The sequence below is a fragment of the Tamandua tetradactyla genome, chromosome 17, assembly GCF_023851605.1.
Source record: "Tamandua tetradactyla isolate mTamTet1 chromosome 17, mTamTet1.pri, whole genome shotgun sequence".
NCBI classification, from domain to species: Eukaryota; Metazoa; Chordata; class Mammalia; order Pilosa; family Myrmecophagidae; genus Tamandua; species Tamandua tetradactyla.
Genome location: NC_135343.1, coordinates 2,231,437 through 2,245,714, shown reverse-complemented (window position 1 = coordinate 2,245,714; position 14,278 = coordinate 2,231,437). Strand labels below are relative to the sequence as shown.

Below are 14,278 nucleotides of genomic sequence, written 5' to 3'. Positions count from 1 at the left end.
AAAAGACAATAGCAGATGCCACACTGATGTCCTGGCCCGAGAAATTTATTGAGGAGGACCACCCCATCTCTTCTCCCTCCTGAGTACAGGAAGACTCCTGGGGGGAGGGAGGGCACCTGTCTGGCATCTGCAACCCTGTCTGGCACGGGGCCTTTCCCTGGGCTGGGCTCAAGAGTGGAGGCCCTGCCCTGTCTGAAGTCCAGGCCTGCAGCAGGGGTCTCACACCACCTTGTTGATGATCATGCCGAGTTCCTCGATCTCACACTGGACTTCGTCTCCCTTCTGAAACAGAGCATATCATGGCTCAGCATACCCGCAGCAATACCACACAGGCCTGGAGGGCATGAATCTGAGCCAAGCCCACGTGCTCTCAGGGTTCCTGCTCCCTGTAGCCACCCTACCTTGAGAAAGACAGGAGGTTTCCTGAACACACCAACACCTGGGGGGGTCCCGGTCAGGAAGACATCCCCGGGGTAAAGAGTGACGAACCTGGGGCAAACCAAAAGGCCCATGTGAGCATACCAGCCCAGAAGGCCATAGCCGGGATGGAAGGCTCGGCCACTCACCGGGAGACCCAGGCTACCAGCTCCTGCGTCTTGAACACCATCTGGCTGGTGCTGCTGGCCTGGACCAGCTCCCCGTTCACTCGGCAGCAGATCTTCAGGTTGTGTGGATCTGAGCGGCAGGGAGAGGCACGGGTTGGAGCTCCTGTCCCCTTGTGAGGTGCCAGGGGAAGGACTGCGCACACTGTCCCCATGTGAGCTGCTCGTGGCATGGCTCACTGGGCTCCGCCACCCCCCACCTGTGACTTCCTGCACACCTGCCTTCCCTGCATCCCCCTCTCCCAGGAGTGTGCCTGGTAGTGGTCCCTGTGCAGTAATATTGAGCGATGGGTGTGTTTGGGCTGGGACGTCCCTGGGCTGCAGACAGGAGAGGCCGCAGCACCCACAGAGCAGCAGGTCCTAGCACAGGCCGCGAGGCCTTTGGGGCCTGGTGCTGGCAGGGCAGGTCACCTCACACTGCCCTGGTGGAGAGCTCTCCATCACACACACTCTCGGGCAGAGCAGCTGGGACACTGGTGGTGTCCTGATGGTGCAGACCTGGCCCTCCCCACAATGTCGACGGGACAAGCCCCCGCTGGGTGGCTGTGCTCTGCCCTCTGAGCCACTCCCTCTCAGCCCTCATGCTGGCTGCCTGGCTTGCCAGGGCTGCGCCTGCGGTGCCCTCGGCCCCCTGGCTGAGGGAAGTGTGGGGCTTGGTGGCAGCTTCTCCACAGTGCTCAAGGGCCAGGGCTGCTTCCTTCCAGCCTAAGGGCTGGGCTCCCAGCAGCTACTGCTGGGGGGCCTGAGCAACCCACGGAGCCCTGTTCTCCATGCCCACCTCATGAGGACAGCAGTAGCATTGGAACCATGGTTCCCTGACCCCTGCCACAGTGCTCCCTTTCAGGTGTGGTAGGCGTGGGGAAGGGAGCCTGTGGGAGAACTCATGGCTGAGCTGAGACTTGCTAAGGAGGCGGCAGCTGGTAGGGGTGGGCTGTGCATTGAGCCACACCTCAACACTGCTGCTTCCTGGGGGTGGGCGGTGTCCTCACACTGAGGTCCCCAGGATGGGGAAGGAACAGAATCAGCATGCAGTGATTGGCCCACCTGCCTACCTGCCACACTGTCCTTGGTCACCAAGGCAGGGCCCAGGGGGCAGAAGGTATCGAAGGTCTTTCCCAGTAGCCACTGCTTCCCGTTGCGCTGCATTTGCCAATCCCGAGCACTCACATCATCCGCCACGGTGAAGCCGGCCACGTGAGCCATGGCATCTGCGGCCTACAGGGGAGCAGAGCTGGCCGATTGGAGGTGCGAGCCCGGGTGGCACTGTGCCCTGCGAGGAAGGCTCTTAGAGGGCAGCAGGGGTGGGGTAAGAGCACCAGGGAGCAGGTGGCCACAGTCACTGGCCCTAGTGGGCCCCTGCACCACTCTTGGGCAGGGAGCCCACCCCAGCTCACCTTGATGTGCTTGCCCTTCTTTCCGATGACCACGGCCAGCTCCACCTCCCAGTCCACCTCCTGTGGGCGGGAAGGGAGCCGTGAGCAGCTGGGGCCGCAGGGCCTGTTCCCACGTCCTGAGAAGCTGCACCGGGTGCCGGCTCATACCCACCATCACCACCCACCAGCGAGCTGTGACCTGTGGGCCCACAAGCTCAGTCAGTGGCAGGCAGCCCCCCACGGCGACTGCAGAACTGGACGAGGGGCAGGCTCTGGAGAACTGGATTTCAATGTCTTCATAGTATGGGCAGGAAGGATGCTGCTCTTATTCTTAGGAGGTGCACAGGCGAGTTTTTACAAGTAAATTGTCTTATTAGAGTATGCAGTTTACTTCCAAATGCTGTCCTCCCCCCCCCCCCCAAAAAAAAGTGGCAAGGAGGACTGGGGAACAAATGTGGCAAAATTGTAACAGTAATCCAGATAAAGAATATATGAGCGTTTACTATATTGTTTTTTTTTTCTGCAACTTTTCTGTAGGCTATTTGTTTTCAAAATATCTCAAAAATAAACTCTGAAGGAGAAATTAAGTTGTATCAATAAGGGAACACACTACTGGTGGGTGTGTAAATTGCTTTTACAACTTTTCAAAATGTCTACTTAACAGAATTTCTCCAGTTTTGAAACTTTGCCTTAACTTTGACCCAGACATTCAGATACTGAGTTTATTCAAAGGAAATAACCCTGTATTTGCACTCAGAGGTGCAAAGTCTTTTTCCTAAGGATGTTCACTGCAGCATCTTTGGTAAATGCCCCACACTGGAAACCATGTATGTATCCACCAATGGGGAGTCACTGAATGACTTATGGCCTTTGGTATAACAGGAAACTACACATTAACCTAAAACACATTAGGGGAGAATATTTAATGGCATAAACAAGGTTCTTGATGAGTCGTAAGAGGTAGGTGTCTGCACAGCAGACAGGCCTGGGAAGGCAGGTGGCAAACCAGGGTGTGCGCTGGGCAGTGGGCATACCAGCGACTACACTTATCAGCATTTATTAATTTTCTACCCCTGCAATCAGCGGCAGGTGGCTCCTCAGAGGGCAGTGGGGAGGCACCAACCTTGCTCTCGGGCGGGAGCACGATGTTGTCGTAGGGCCCCACGATGGAGCTGGCGAACTTGCTGAAGATGATGGGCTCCGTGGGCACGCGCACGTTCTGCTCCTTGCAGTGGTCCACGTAATTCAAGCCCACACACACCACCTTGTCTGGCCCCGTGACCGGGGGCAGGAAAGTCACCTCCGACCGCGGCAGGACTGGCAACGAGGCAGCCTGGGCTCTGCAGAGACCAGGGCAGGGGAGAGGGGCTGGCTGAGAGACCCTGGGCAGCTACAGGCTTTGCTTTGTAAAAGGTATTTTCCTCCCACCCTGTCAACCACCTGATTCCGTGTGCCGTCCTTAGAGAGGAGAGCACTGGTTATGAATGAGGAGTTTAAATGGAAATTCCCAGACATTCTCCTGGCTGCCCCGTTCCCCTCCTCGGAGACAACCCCTGTCTCCTCACAGCCACGCTGGGTGGCCCTTCCCGCCCCCCCTCGTTTGTGCAGATGAAAGGACGCTGCAGACGCTGTGGTTTTTTAAGTTAACACTATTTTGGCACTCTCTCCCTAACAGTAGGGAGTCAGCTCCCTCCTTTTCGGGGAGCTTGTTTTCAATCCTGTGCTGCTAGGAAGCCTGGGGCAGGGAACTACCTGGCACAGACCATATTTGCAAAAATGGAGGTGCAACTGCAGAAAAATGTCCTGAAAGTATAACTGTGGAGCCAGAAGTTATCCACATTTGTCATTTTTTCCCAAGATTTTTACAATGGATTTTGAAAATAATTTTTATTTTGGTGACATATATACAGCAATATATATATATATATACAAGCTCTTGGATGGGGGTAGGGAATTGGGAGTTACAAGGTTTAAAATACAGTTTCCATTTGGGATGATGGAGAAGTTTCGGTAATGGATGGTGGTGATGGTAGCAGAACACTGAACGAAATTAACAGCACCCAATTATATATTTAAACGTGGTTAAAAGGGGGAATTTTAGGTTGCATTTGTAATTTCACAGGTGTTTTCAGAGGTATTTCAGACTCTGTAGAGGCTGACCACTCCACGCCTCCCACCAGGACGCACGAGACGTTCTCCCATCCTGTCCCCAAGTCTGTGTGCTGGCAAACAGTTCTGTCTCTGCTGGCTCACTAAGGGAAAGGACACCTCAGAGTGGCGTCCGTGTGCTCTTCCCTGGCGCCCTCCAACCAGACCCCGCGGGGCTCCTGGCTTCAGGGAAGCCTCACATCAGCCAGCCCACGCCCAGGAGCCATCATCTCTGAGAAAACCTCTTTGCGGCCCTCTCTCCTCTAAGAAGCCTGGAGACCTGGAGACCAGTCACCCCGCTTCCCACAGTGTTGCTGAGGACCACGCGCCCCAGACCCCTCAGGCAGGGATGAAACCCTGAGAAAGGTGGTGGATGAAGTGGAGACCTGGCTCCACCACCAGACACCTTCCCTGGGCCTCATCTCCTCCGCCATAAATCAAGGATATTGTCCTTTAAGATTCCCAAGGCTGGCTGCTAAGAGAACAGGGGAGGGAAGAGGGAGGGTTGCCCTGTGCCCTTGCCGGCTGCCTACGGGTTCTGGTTCCGGGGTGGGGTGGGAGGAGGGGGAGGATGAGGTCCTGCAGCCTGATTTACCTTCTCGCCACGGAGAGGGCGTCCTCCCCCTGCTGCAGGAACTCCTTCATCATCTTGGGGAGCGTGGGGTCAAAGGCGTTGAGGTTGATGACACCCCCGCCATTCCCTGACTCCAGGCCTAGATGAGGTCCCACCAGGTGAGGGGCCTGGAACTGCACCAGTCTCATGTCTCTAGAAGGCTGAAAGGGCCACCTCTGAGCTTGTAGCAGAGCTGTGAGCAGCCTTCTTCTAACAGAGACCAGCATCAGAGCCTACAGAGAAAGAAGCAGATCTCGGGGGAGAGGGAGCCCGGAACATCACTGAGATCCCCAAGGTTGGTCAGGCTGCAGCCGAGTCCTGCTGCCCTATCAGCCATCCCTGGCACGTGACAAGGGAAGTGATCCCAAGTACGATTTAACCCTCCCTGTCACACCTGTACGTGGGCTTTTTGCTCAACTCAGTGCATACATTTAACATGTATAGAGGAGTAACTACTCCATGCCAGGTCCCAGGGAATCCAGTGTTCTTCCCACCAGTACTTTCTGAAAGTTCTCAATGTGCTTGCTGCCACTGGAGGCACTGGGGAAGCAATGCAGGGGAGACCGATGCGAGCAAGTGATGACATGAGTAAAACTCCGTGATGGTGATGAGCGCTGGAAAGGTCCCTGCTTTGTCTCATTTTTCAGGAATTGAGGCTGGGCTGGGCTAAAACAAGCAGGACTAGGAATTAGCTAAACCTATTGAATTCACAGGCTATTGTGAATTCAAGAATAGGGCCCCGGCTTGAGTAAACTGACCACTGGGGAACCAGGCCTCACAGTTGTCACAAGTAATTGGTAAAGTTCAAATGTGATCCTGTAGCCCTCCTGTTTAAAATGTTTCCACCACTTACGTGGCCAAGCCAGAACCTCTACCAGCAGCCCCCACCGGCCTCTCTGCACAGGATTTATTTAGCTCCTCCTGCTGGGGCACAGGTTACCTGGGGGAAGGGGCAGAGGCTTGCCCGGCACTGCAGAGCTACGACTTCCCTGAGTTCCGGGGCCACGCATGTCTCATCCCCCGCTGGGCCCAAGGAGCCCAGCATAGCCCTGTCCTGGACCATGAGAAGCATTAAGAAACTCCTGGTTGAATGAGCAAATGATCAGATGTCAGGTGCAGAGGCTTGCCTTTCAAAGCTTGGTGATTGTCAACCTCAGGAGACAAGGCTGCGCCTGCCCCTTTCAAATCACCCAGAAGGTATCAGTGGGATTCAGGCCATTCTGAGTTCCAGGTTCACGCAAAGCCAAACTCCATCCTTTGTTTTGTTCCTAATCAAAGTCTGGCCTCCATTCCTAACCAAATAGCCCCTCCCTTGCATGGCTCCATGATTTAAAAAAATAGCTCTGTACCCTTTGCACAATTTTCTAAAACTCTAAAAAATAAAGTCTGTCAAACAATACCACAAACATTGAAAAATAAAAAGACAAGATCAGAAGTTAATTTTCATCAAAAAGGTATATTGGGTGAAATAAAATAAAATTGAAAATCCAAGAAAAAATTATCTGATGGATATTGAACGAGTTGACTCCAGCTTCCTGAATTATTTAAAATTAAGTTGCTGAATCATCAAATACTAATACACAGTCAAGGAAAGGGAAAAGAACAACCAGAGCATTAAAAAAGAAATAGACCTTTATGCTCACTCCTGTGGGAGAGCTCTGCAAGCCCAGATTCCTGGTCTTTTCTTTACTGCCTTGTTCAGTTAAAGACTCATTAGTCCATTGTGCTGGCAGCTGAGGTTGACCAGGAAGCCGGGACCTTCTCACCTCTGCCCTGCAGTCTTATACAAGCTGCAATCATGCCACTGTCAAATGGCTGCGTGGCCAAAGTACATGCACCAAAATAACCAGTAACCACCCCCACTGAACACATGCATTAGGTTTAGTGCTTTACCACGACGTCTGACAACAGTGGACGGTGGGTCCTGATAGGTCTTGTTAGCCTAGAGAGGTTAAGGGATTTGTCCAAGGTCCCAAGCTTATGAGCTGGAGAGGGAAAAAGCTGGACTGACTCCAAGTCCAAGTGCCACTGAAGTCTTCTGTTCAGAAACCAGGTGTTGTGTGAACGAGATAATCCAGCTGCAGTTCACCCCACCCCTACGACACTACAGCACTGAGCCCAGAAGTTCGCGGTGAGAAGTGAGCACCGCCAACAGATCCTCAGAGGCCCGGGAAGCTGTGGTCGCCCTCTGGCCGCTGCTGCAGGGCTAAGACTGGCCCCGGTATCTCCTAGATACGCCAGGCCCCGCCCGGCCCCGCCCCTTCAACGGCGCAGCCCTGGGTGGCACTTTCCACCCCGACAGCAACGCTCTCGGCTAGAGCCTCCCACTGTACATACAAAAGGAGGTCCTGAGGACGCGAGGGCGGCCAGTCGGAGGGTGGCCCCAGGGGCCTTGCAGTGACTGCTACTCCCACAGGCCGCGCTCAACCCGATCCTGCCCAACGACCCGTGGGCTGAGAGACAGCGACACAGGGTGGACAAGGCGCAAGCGTGGCGGCCTGAGGGGCGGGGATCTCCACTCGCCCGGCACCGTTCGAGCGGCCGGGGACCTCAGCCCAGCCCTGCCGTCAGCCTCCCGGGGCGGTCCCCGCCCGCCTACCTGCCCGCGGCGCCTGGCCCCGGGCGAAACTCAGCGAGCGCCCGGGTTCTGGCAACGCGAGAACCGCCACCGCAGGCCCAGACACTCCGGCGCGCGACCGCAGACCCCGGACGCGCCCTCGGCGGCGGGCGCGGCTTGCTGGCGTCACATGACGCCGGCCAATAGCAAAGCGCCCTGTCGCAGAGGGGCGGGCCCAGCGCCGGGGTGGGGGGGCGGGGGCAGGGCCCCGCCTTGGTCACCCGCCCTGGGGCGCCACTGCGCCTGCGCGACCCGAGGGCTGTCCGGTGCGTCTGCGGTTTCCCGCCCGGGGCCGCAGCCCCGCCCGGTCCCGAGGGTGGCGCGCGGACCGCAGAGACGCGGGCGCGGGGCCGGGGCTCGCGGCCGCAGCCTCAGCAGCTGTGTGGTCCCGCACGGGGCTCGGAGGGCCGAGGAGGCGGAGGAGCGAGGCGTAGCCCCCGCCTCCGAGGCGGGCGCCGGGGGAGCGCCCACAGCTCTGCAGGCCGCTGGCGCCGGAGGGTCTGGGCCGAGGGCCGCGGCCGGAAGACCATCGAGCCGGTTCACCGAGGGGCCGGGACCGCCCCGACGCGCTTTCCTGTGGCCAGGGAAGGGTGTGCAGTGAGGGCTGTGCGGGCCGCACGCTGATCCCTGGCCACCCCTGGCCGCCCCTGGCAGCGCCCAGGCTCGGGGTCCAGCCGCAAGGAGACGCCACGGCGTGGTGGGCGCCGGGAGCGTGCAGGACGGATAATCGCGAGCGATCGCGGAGTAGTTACGAGGGGCTGGTCAGGGATGAGAAGAGCTCTGAAGAATAGAGAATGGCTAATGCAGGGAGCAGCCCGTCCCGAGGCCGAGCTAGAGGTCGCAGAAACGCATGCGTGCGCGCGCGCTCTCCCTGCAGAGTCGGAGAGGTGGCGGCTTGGCCCCTGGAAGGCACAGGTGCTCCCGCTGGCACTGCACCCTCGGTGCCCGAAAAGCACCTCACCGGGAGTGCTTAACGCGAAGCCAGGCTCCGGCTGCGGAGGGGGTGCCGCAGGACTCCGGGTGCGCTGGGACCAGCATCCAAACCTTTTCCTCGCTCAGTTTCTCTCTGGCACCTGCAAGGGTAACGTCAGGCCAACGAGCCTGTTCAAAAGGCCCAGATCTATTTTTACAGGGTGGGTGAAGGAGGAGCCGAGAGGCCCCACGCAGACGCCTCCGGGGGAGAAAGAGAGGGAGGGTGATGCCCGGGAGACAGGCGGTGCAGCCCCCAGCCCAGGCACTCACGTGTGGTGAGGGTGTTGTGGGGCGCACCGAAAGAGAGACCACACAATTCAAAACTGCAAGCCAATTTGGAGTCTTTATTAGCCAGCCAACGACTGCCTCAGAAACCTCCAAGAAAGAGGATTCAGAGAGCAGCCCCTAGAGGTTTGCAAGGTGTGCTTACAAAGGCTAAAATCACGCTGTGGTTTTTTTGCAGTTGCTAGCAAGCAAGTGGTTCATAGAAGCAGAAGAATGCCGTTGCCCAAACCTATCCCATTCCCACAGTTTCTTAGCATTGGTTATTGTTTAACTCTTGGGGACATTCCGCCCCAATGGTGTGGGGACTCTCCCTGCTTGGGCCTGATTGATTGTTCCTGCTTGGGCCTGATTGATTGTTCCTGCTTGGGCCTGATTGATTGCTCCTGGCCCTCCACAAGGGGACCTGGTAACCCTGCACCCCCATCCCCGCCACTGTGAGACCTGTCGAAGGAACCACCCGGCCAACCCCAGGACCACGAGACCTGCCGGTAGGGGACAATGATCGGCAGCAGCCCGCAGCGCAGCCTCGGCACCCGCCTCCCCCACCCGTAGGCCCTCTCCCGCTGGGGCTTCTCCAACACCCATTTGATGGAACACGTGTCAGTGTCTTCCATCTGCTGCCCGCTGCCTGCTGCTGACCTCTCCCGTTTCTCCACCCGGGACCACTTCACTCCCCTTTCTGCAGCTCACTCCAGCTCCTACCTCGGACTGCTCACTTACAGCTTCCAGGTCCTGTGCCCCCTCCAAAGGTCCCCGCAGGACCACGCACCTCTCCTTTGTGGCCTTGGCAGTGGTTGTATATTTACATTCTTTTGTGTGATTTATTTCATTAATGTCTCATTTCCAAGAAATTGTAGGCTTCAAAAGGGTTTGCATATGTTCTGCTATTTTATCCCCAGCCCCTGGCATGTTGGGTGCATAAGGGTCTTATTTGAATGGATGGATGGATGAATGAATGGTGCAGCAATGGGCTGGAGTGTCAGTGTCCTCCACCCCAGGACCCTCGTGCTTGCTCCCCGTGCTGGGGGACGGGGGCTGGAGTGCAGGCACAAGTCTGAGATGGGGTCTCCTCCCCTCTGGACCCTGTTTGCTCTGCCCAGGACCAAGTTCTGGTTCAGCTTGGGAAAGCGTGTCGACCACGCGGAGAACTTGGAGGTTTCTTTGCCCTGGATGGCGTTGGGCTGGCTGATGGCCTACGCTTTGGGGCCTTAGTTTTAGTTTCTGGATGTTTGACTGTATTTTGTGGTTTTTTAAAAATTGGGTAAACCAGCTGCCTGGCTCCCTTTGCTCTGCTGTGGGAGTCAGGTCACAGCCAAAGAGCTGCTGGAGGAAAGTGGCTGGAGGAGGAGCTGGGAGGGGGCTGGGGGTGGAGGGGCGTGGAGGCCACCTGCAGGCCACCGGGGGAGGCGTCTCCCAGGGACTTTGAGCCCCTTGTCCTGGCACCTGCTCAGAGCCTCGTCACCCCCCCCTCCCGGGAACCCTGCCTGGGTCTGGGGTATCTGGCTCCTCCTGAGAGCCCCCTTTCAGCAGGATTTGCCCACCGTTTCCTTCCCCAGCTGCGCCGTCTGCTCTGCCCGTCTTGGTGACCCAAGGGTGACATCTGTGGCTCCGGCTTGCAAGGGGCTCACCTGGCCCCTGCCCCCTTCGTCCAGGGCCCACTGGGGTCTGGAGAGCCAACCACCACCCACAGCTGAGCTTCATGGGAGGGGCCGTATAGTAGTTGAAAAATTTTCAGCTCAAAGTGCCAGACAATCCAGCTCCAATGGACTTAAGGAGGGGAAGAAAAAGAATGTTTAATGGCTCGAATGAGTGACAAGTCCAGAGACTCGCAGGGATGGCTCAGGGTGCAGCTTTATTTTGAGCTCAAGGACGATGCTCCCAGGTCCTCTTGCTCTCCTCCCCTCGCTTGGGCCTTACTTTGCGTTGGCTTCATCCCCATGGCTCCTTGTGGTGACAAAATGGCAACAGCTCCCGGACGCACACCCCCTTAGCTTCAGAGGAGGAGGAGGGGGTGACTTTGTCCCGGCGAAGGTCTGGTTGGCTGCCAGTAGGTCAGGGGCCTGCCCAGACCCATCCCCTGGGCTGGAGAAGGGCTGAGCCCCAGCTGGCTGAGGCCCAGCCGGGCTCTTCTCCCAGGGAGGCGAGGGAGGGTCGCAGGGGAAAGTGGGTGGGTCACTGCCCGGAGAAGGAGAGGCTGGGGAGGCGGAAGACTGGTGTCTAGTCAGGCGACAGTCCTCACTGACCCTAGGGACATTGGCCAGAGCAGTTCCTGACACACTTTACCTGGGGGACGTGGAGGGCCCCCAGCCAGAGGGCGGGCCTAGACCCTGCACCCGCAGGGAGGTGTGGGCACCTTCAAAGACGCCGCCACGGCTGGGCAGAGAGGGGCGCGTGTGGGGGTCGAGGTGCGGGACAAAGGCAGGGTCAGCGCAGGTGACGGGGAGCCCCAACCTGAGACTGGCCCCTGGGGGAGGGGGCAGCCGTCGAGAGCGTCTGGGGCCTGCTCAGAAGGGCCCAAACCCCTTCCTTCCAGAACACCCTTCTCCCCGGACCCCTTAGGGCTGGCCCGCTGACCCTGCACCTTCCCTCCAGGTGCACCATTTCTGGGGTGCGTGGCCAGGGCCTGGGGCTGGGGTGGGCACGGAATGTCACCACACATGCCGGCTTCCCCGGACCCCCTTGCACTGGCACCCTCACACACAGGGCTACCCCGGCCACACTGGCTCAGCAGCCCCTCAGGCCCCCTGCCCAGGTAGGCGGCCCACCTGTACCCCACGTTCCTGTCTGCGTCCTGCACCTGACCCAGCTCCCCACACAGAGCCTCACGGTCCCTTCATAGCCAGCTGCTTTGGATAAAGTCCATTTGCCTGATCTGGCCTGGAGGGCTTAGACCCCAGTGAGTGGGGGGGAAGCTTGAGCGCCTGCTCTGGGCCTGCCTCCTCAGCCCTAGCGCTGAGCCCGTTTACTCTCGTTTTGCTCACAATCCTATGGGAAGTCCAGGCGCTCCTGCGACCCCCCCCCCCCAGCAAACAGAGTCCCCCCCCCAGTCCACAGCCCATGACCCCGGTCACCTGAGTCTGCCGTGGGCGCCCCACACTGCACCCCGCCCCCACGCAGTGCCTGCGGTCCCGTGGCCAGCACCTGCCCTGCCAAGGCGTCTGCAGCCCAGTACCTCCCCAACCTCCCCCACCTTTGCATAGACCTGTCTCTGAGGGCATGGAAGAAGCACCCATGGGGGCAGGAACCCCCCAGGCAGGCACCCCCGCTCTCTCCCCCGTTTCCCCCTACTCAGAGCCACCTGGGGCAGGGCCTGCCCTGCCTGCTGACCCCCCTTCCCGTGGGACCTCCATACCCCAGCTGCTGCCCAGGCCCCTCCCCGTCCGGCCCTTGGGCGCTCTGAGTGCTGGGCATGTCCATTCAGGGCCACTGGAGCCCCTGGGTGAGGCCAGAGCACAAGGCCCACCTGCACTGTGTTTGCTCGGCTGGAGTGGAGCCCAGCGGGTGTGGGAGTGTGTGTTTGCGTATGCACAGTAATCAAATGCAGGGGACCCTCCCCCCGTGCCCTCTGGGTGTGCTGGTGGGTTATTACTTGACACCTTCCTTCAGTTTCCCAGGGAAAACCAGGGACAAAGGTATTCACGGTGTTTGGTGGCCAGGAAGGGAGAGGAGTGCTGGGCCCAGGCAGGCGGAGGGCCCTGGCGAGGCCTGTGGACTGCAGGAGCTGTGTCTGTGACGCAGATGAGGAAACCGAGGCACAGGGAGATTCTAGAACTTACCCAGGGCCCCGGGGCTGCTGCACAGCCCGGGTGGGGTTGTGGGGATCGCCCCTGCAGGTCCAGCATGGGGGGTGGCATTGCTGAGGACTAATGGTGGCGTTTCTATGCTCACCAGTCTGCAGCTGGGGCTCCACTCGGCAGGGGCTTTCTGTCCTCTCGATTCAGGTGGGATGGCCAAGGCCTGGGGCTGGACACCCCGAGACCTGCTCGCCCCTGTGCCTCACAGAGTTAGCTGGAGCCACTGGCAGGGTCATATACACAGTCTCTCCACAGGCAGGGCCTGTCCACCTGACACCTGGCCCCCCCATGTGCCCACCTGGCCTCTCCATGTGACACCTGGCCCCCCCATGTGCCCACCTGGCCTCTCTACCTGGCCTCTCCATGTGACACCTGGCATCCCCATATGCCCACCTGGCCTCTCCACATGGCCTGACTTCCTCACCCATGGTGGCCGTGTGTGCTGGTTTGAAACTGCTGTGTACCCAGGAAAAGCCGTGTTCTTTAAGCCTCATTCAGTATTGGTGGGTGGGGTATTTTTGATTAAGTTGTTTCCATGGAGTTTTCTGCCCATTCAAGGTGGGTCTAACCCCCCTACTGGAGCCCTTTAAGAGTTCGGAACCATTATGGAAAAAGCTTCAGAGCCAGCACAGACAGAGGAGACACTTGGAAACGCAGAAAGGAAACAGCCCCAGGGAAGCGGGGAGACAAAGCTAGCCGACCTTGCCATGCCCTTCCCAGATGAAGGGACACCCAGACTTCATCAGCCCTTCCTTGAGTCAAGGTGTCTTTCTCTGGATGTCTTAGTTTGGAAATTTTTATGGCCTTACAACTGTAAACTTGTGACATAATAAATTCCCTTTTTAAAAGCCAGCCCATTTCTGGTATATTGGAACACGTGTCCCATCACGGCCCACCACGTTGTGGGGACAGAGAGCCAAGGCTCTGGGAGAGCCGTGGGGCTGGAAGTATTGTGGGGGCCACTTTGGAAATTATATCGCGACATCTTCTTTTCTATTGTTTTTACAAGTAACACTATATTTCTTTAAAATTTTACCTCAATCGAGGCTGAAGTTACTCAGGAGCATTTCCAGATTCCACCCTGAGTTAACTCACTGCCATGTAGTTTCATTCCGCCGTGGATTTTCCCTCAACTCTGCGGTGCCACAAGGCGTCACTCATATCGTTCTGTGCAGTGTCAGTTGAAACGTGCTCGACATCGGCGGTTCTGTGCTCTCACGCTTCCCCGTCTCAGGACTTCCTGCAGACAGTTTGCTTTGCTTGGAGGAAGTAAATCCCGTGAAACTCCTTCAGTGAGCATCTGTTGGTGGCAGACTCTCAGGTGATGTTTTGGTTTCACCAGGTGTGGACAGCGCTATTGGCAGCTGCTTCCTCTCGATGGACTGCAGACGTTCCACTGTCCTGCAGCTGTCGCTGCCCGTGGGTGGCCGGCGGCCGGCCAGCTGCTCTTTCTTCCCGGCTGCGGCCGTGACCTCCCTGTCTTGGGCACTCTGCAGTTTCACTGTGGACGCCAAGGCTCTCCTTTCATTCATCCTGCTTGGAACTTACGCGAGTTTCTTGAATCTGTGAATCGGTGTCTAATACATTCTGGAAATTTCCAGCCATTGTCCCTTCAAATGTAACCTCTGTCCCATGTCCACTCTCTTCCATTTAGATTTATTCCATACTTTCTCATTCTCTTCTCTGTTAGCCTCTTTATCATACTTACCGTCTCTTTGTCTTTCTGAGCTACATCCTGAGTGATTCCTTCAGCTCCGTCTTCCAAGACACAAATACTTTTTTCAGTTGGGTCTGATAAACTGTTATACCTATTCCTTGAGTTTTTAATTTCGTTATTATACATTTTTTCATTTCCAGATGTTTTATTCGATTCT

At 57.5% G+C, this 14,278-nt stretch overlaps 1 protein-coding gene across 2 annotated transcripts; it reads right to left on the bottom strand.

The window, feature by feature from the left end:
* Window positions 1–29: 29 nt before the first annotated feature.
* On the bottom strand, window positions 30–7,450 carry LOC143660591 (oxaloacetate tautomerase FAHD2A, mitochondrial). Of its 2 annotated transcripts, none has more exons than XM_077133758.1 (8): window positions 7,336–7,450; window positions 4,719–4,897; window positions 3,099–3,315; window positions 1,997–2,056; window positions 1,655–1,817; window positions 567–675; window positions 402–489; window positions 30–282 (listed from the first exon to the last, which is right to left on the bottom strand). In XM_077133758.1, exons 2-8 carry the CDS (start codon window positions 4,883–4,885, stop codon window positions 220–222), a joined length of 867 nt encoding a protein of 288 aa, XP_076989873.1. In that variant the 5' UTR covers window positions 4,886–4,897; window positions 7,336–7,450; the 3' UTR covers window positions 30–219. The 2 variants fall into 2 exon arrangements, with proteins under 2 accessions (XP_076989873.1, XP_076989872.1); XM_077133757.1 differs by having other exon boundaries at window positions 4,719–4,969; window positions 7,336–7,448.
* Between the last annotated feature and the right edge of the window lie 6,828 nt (window positions 7,451–14,278).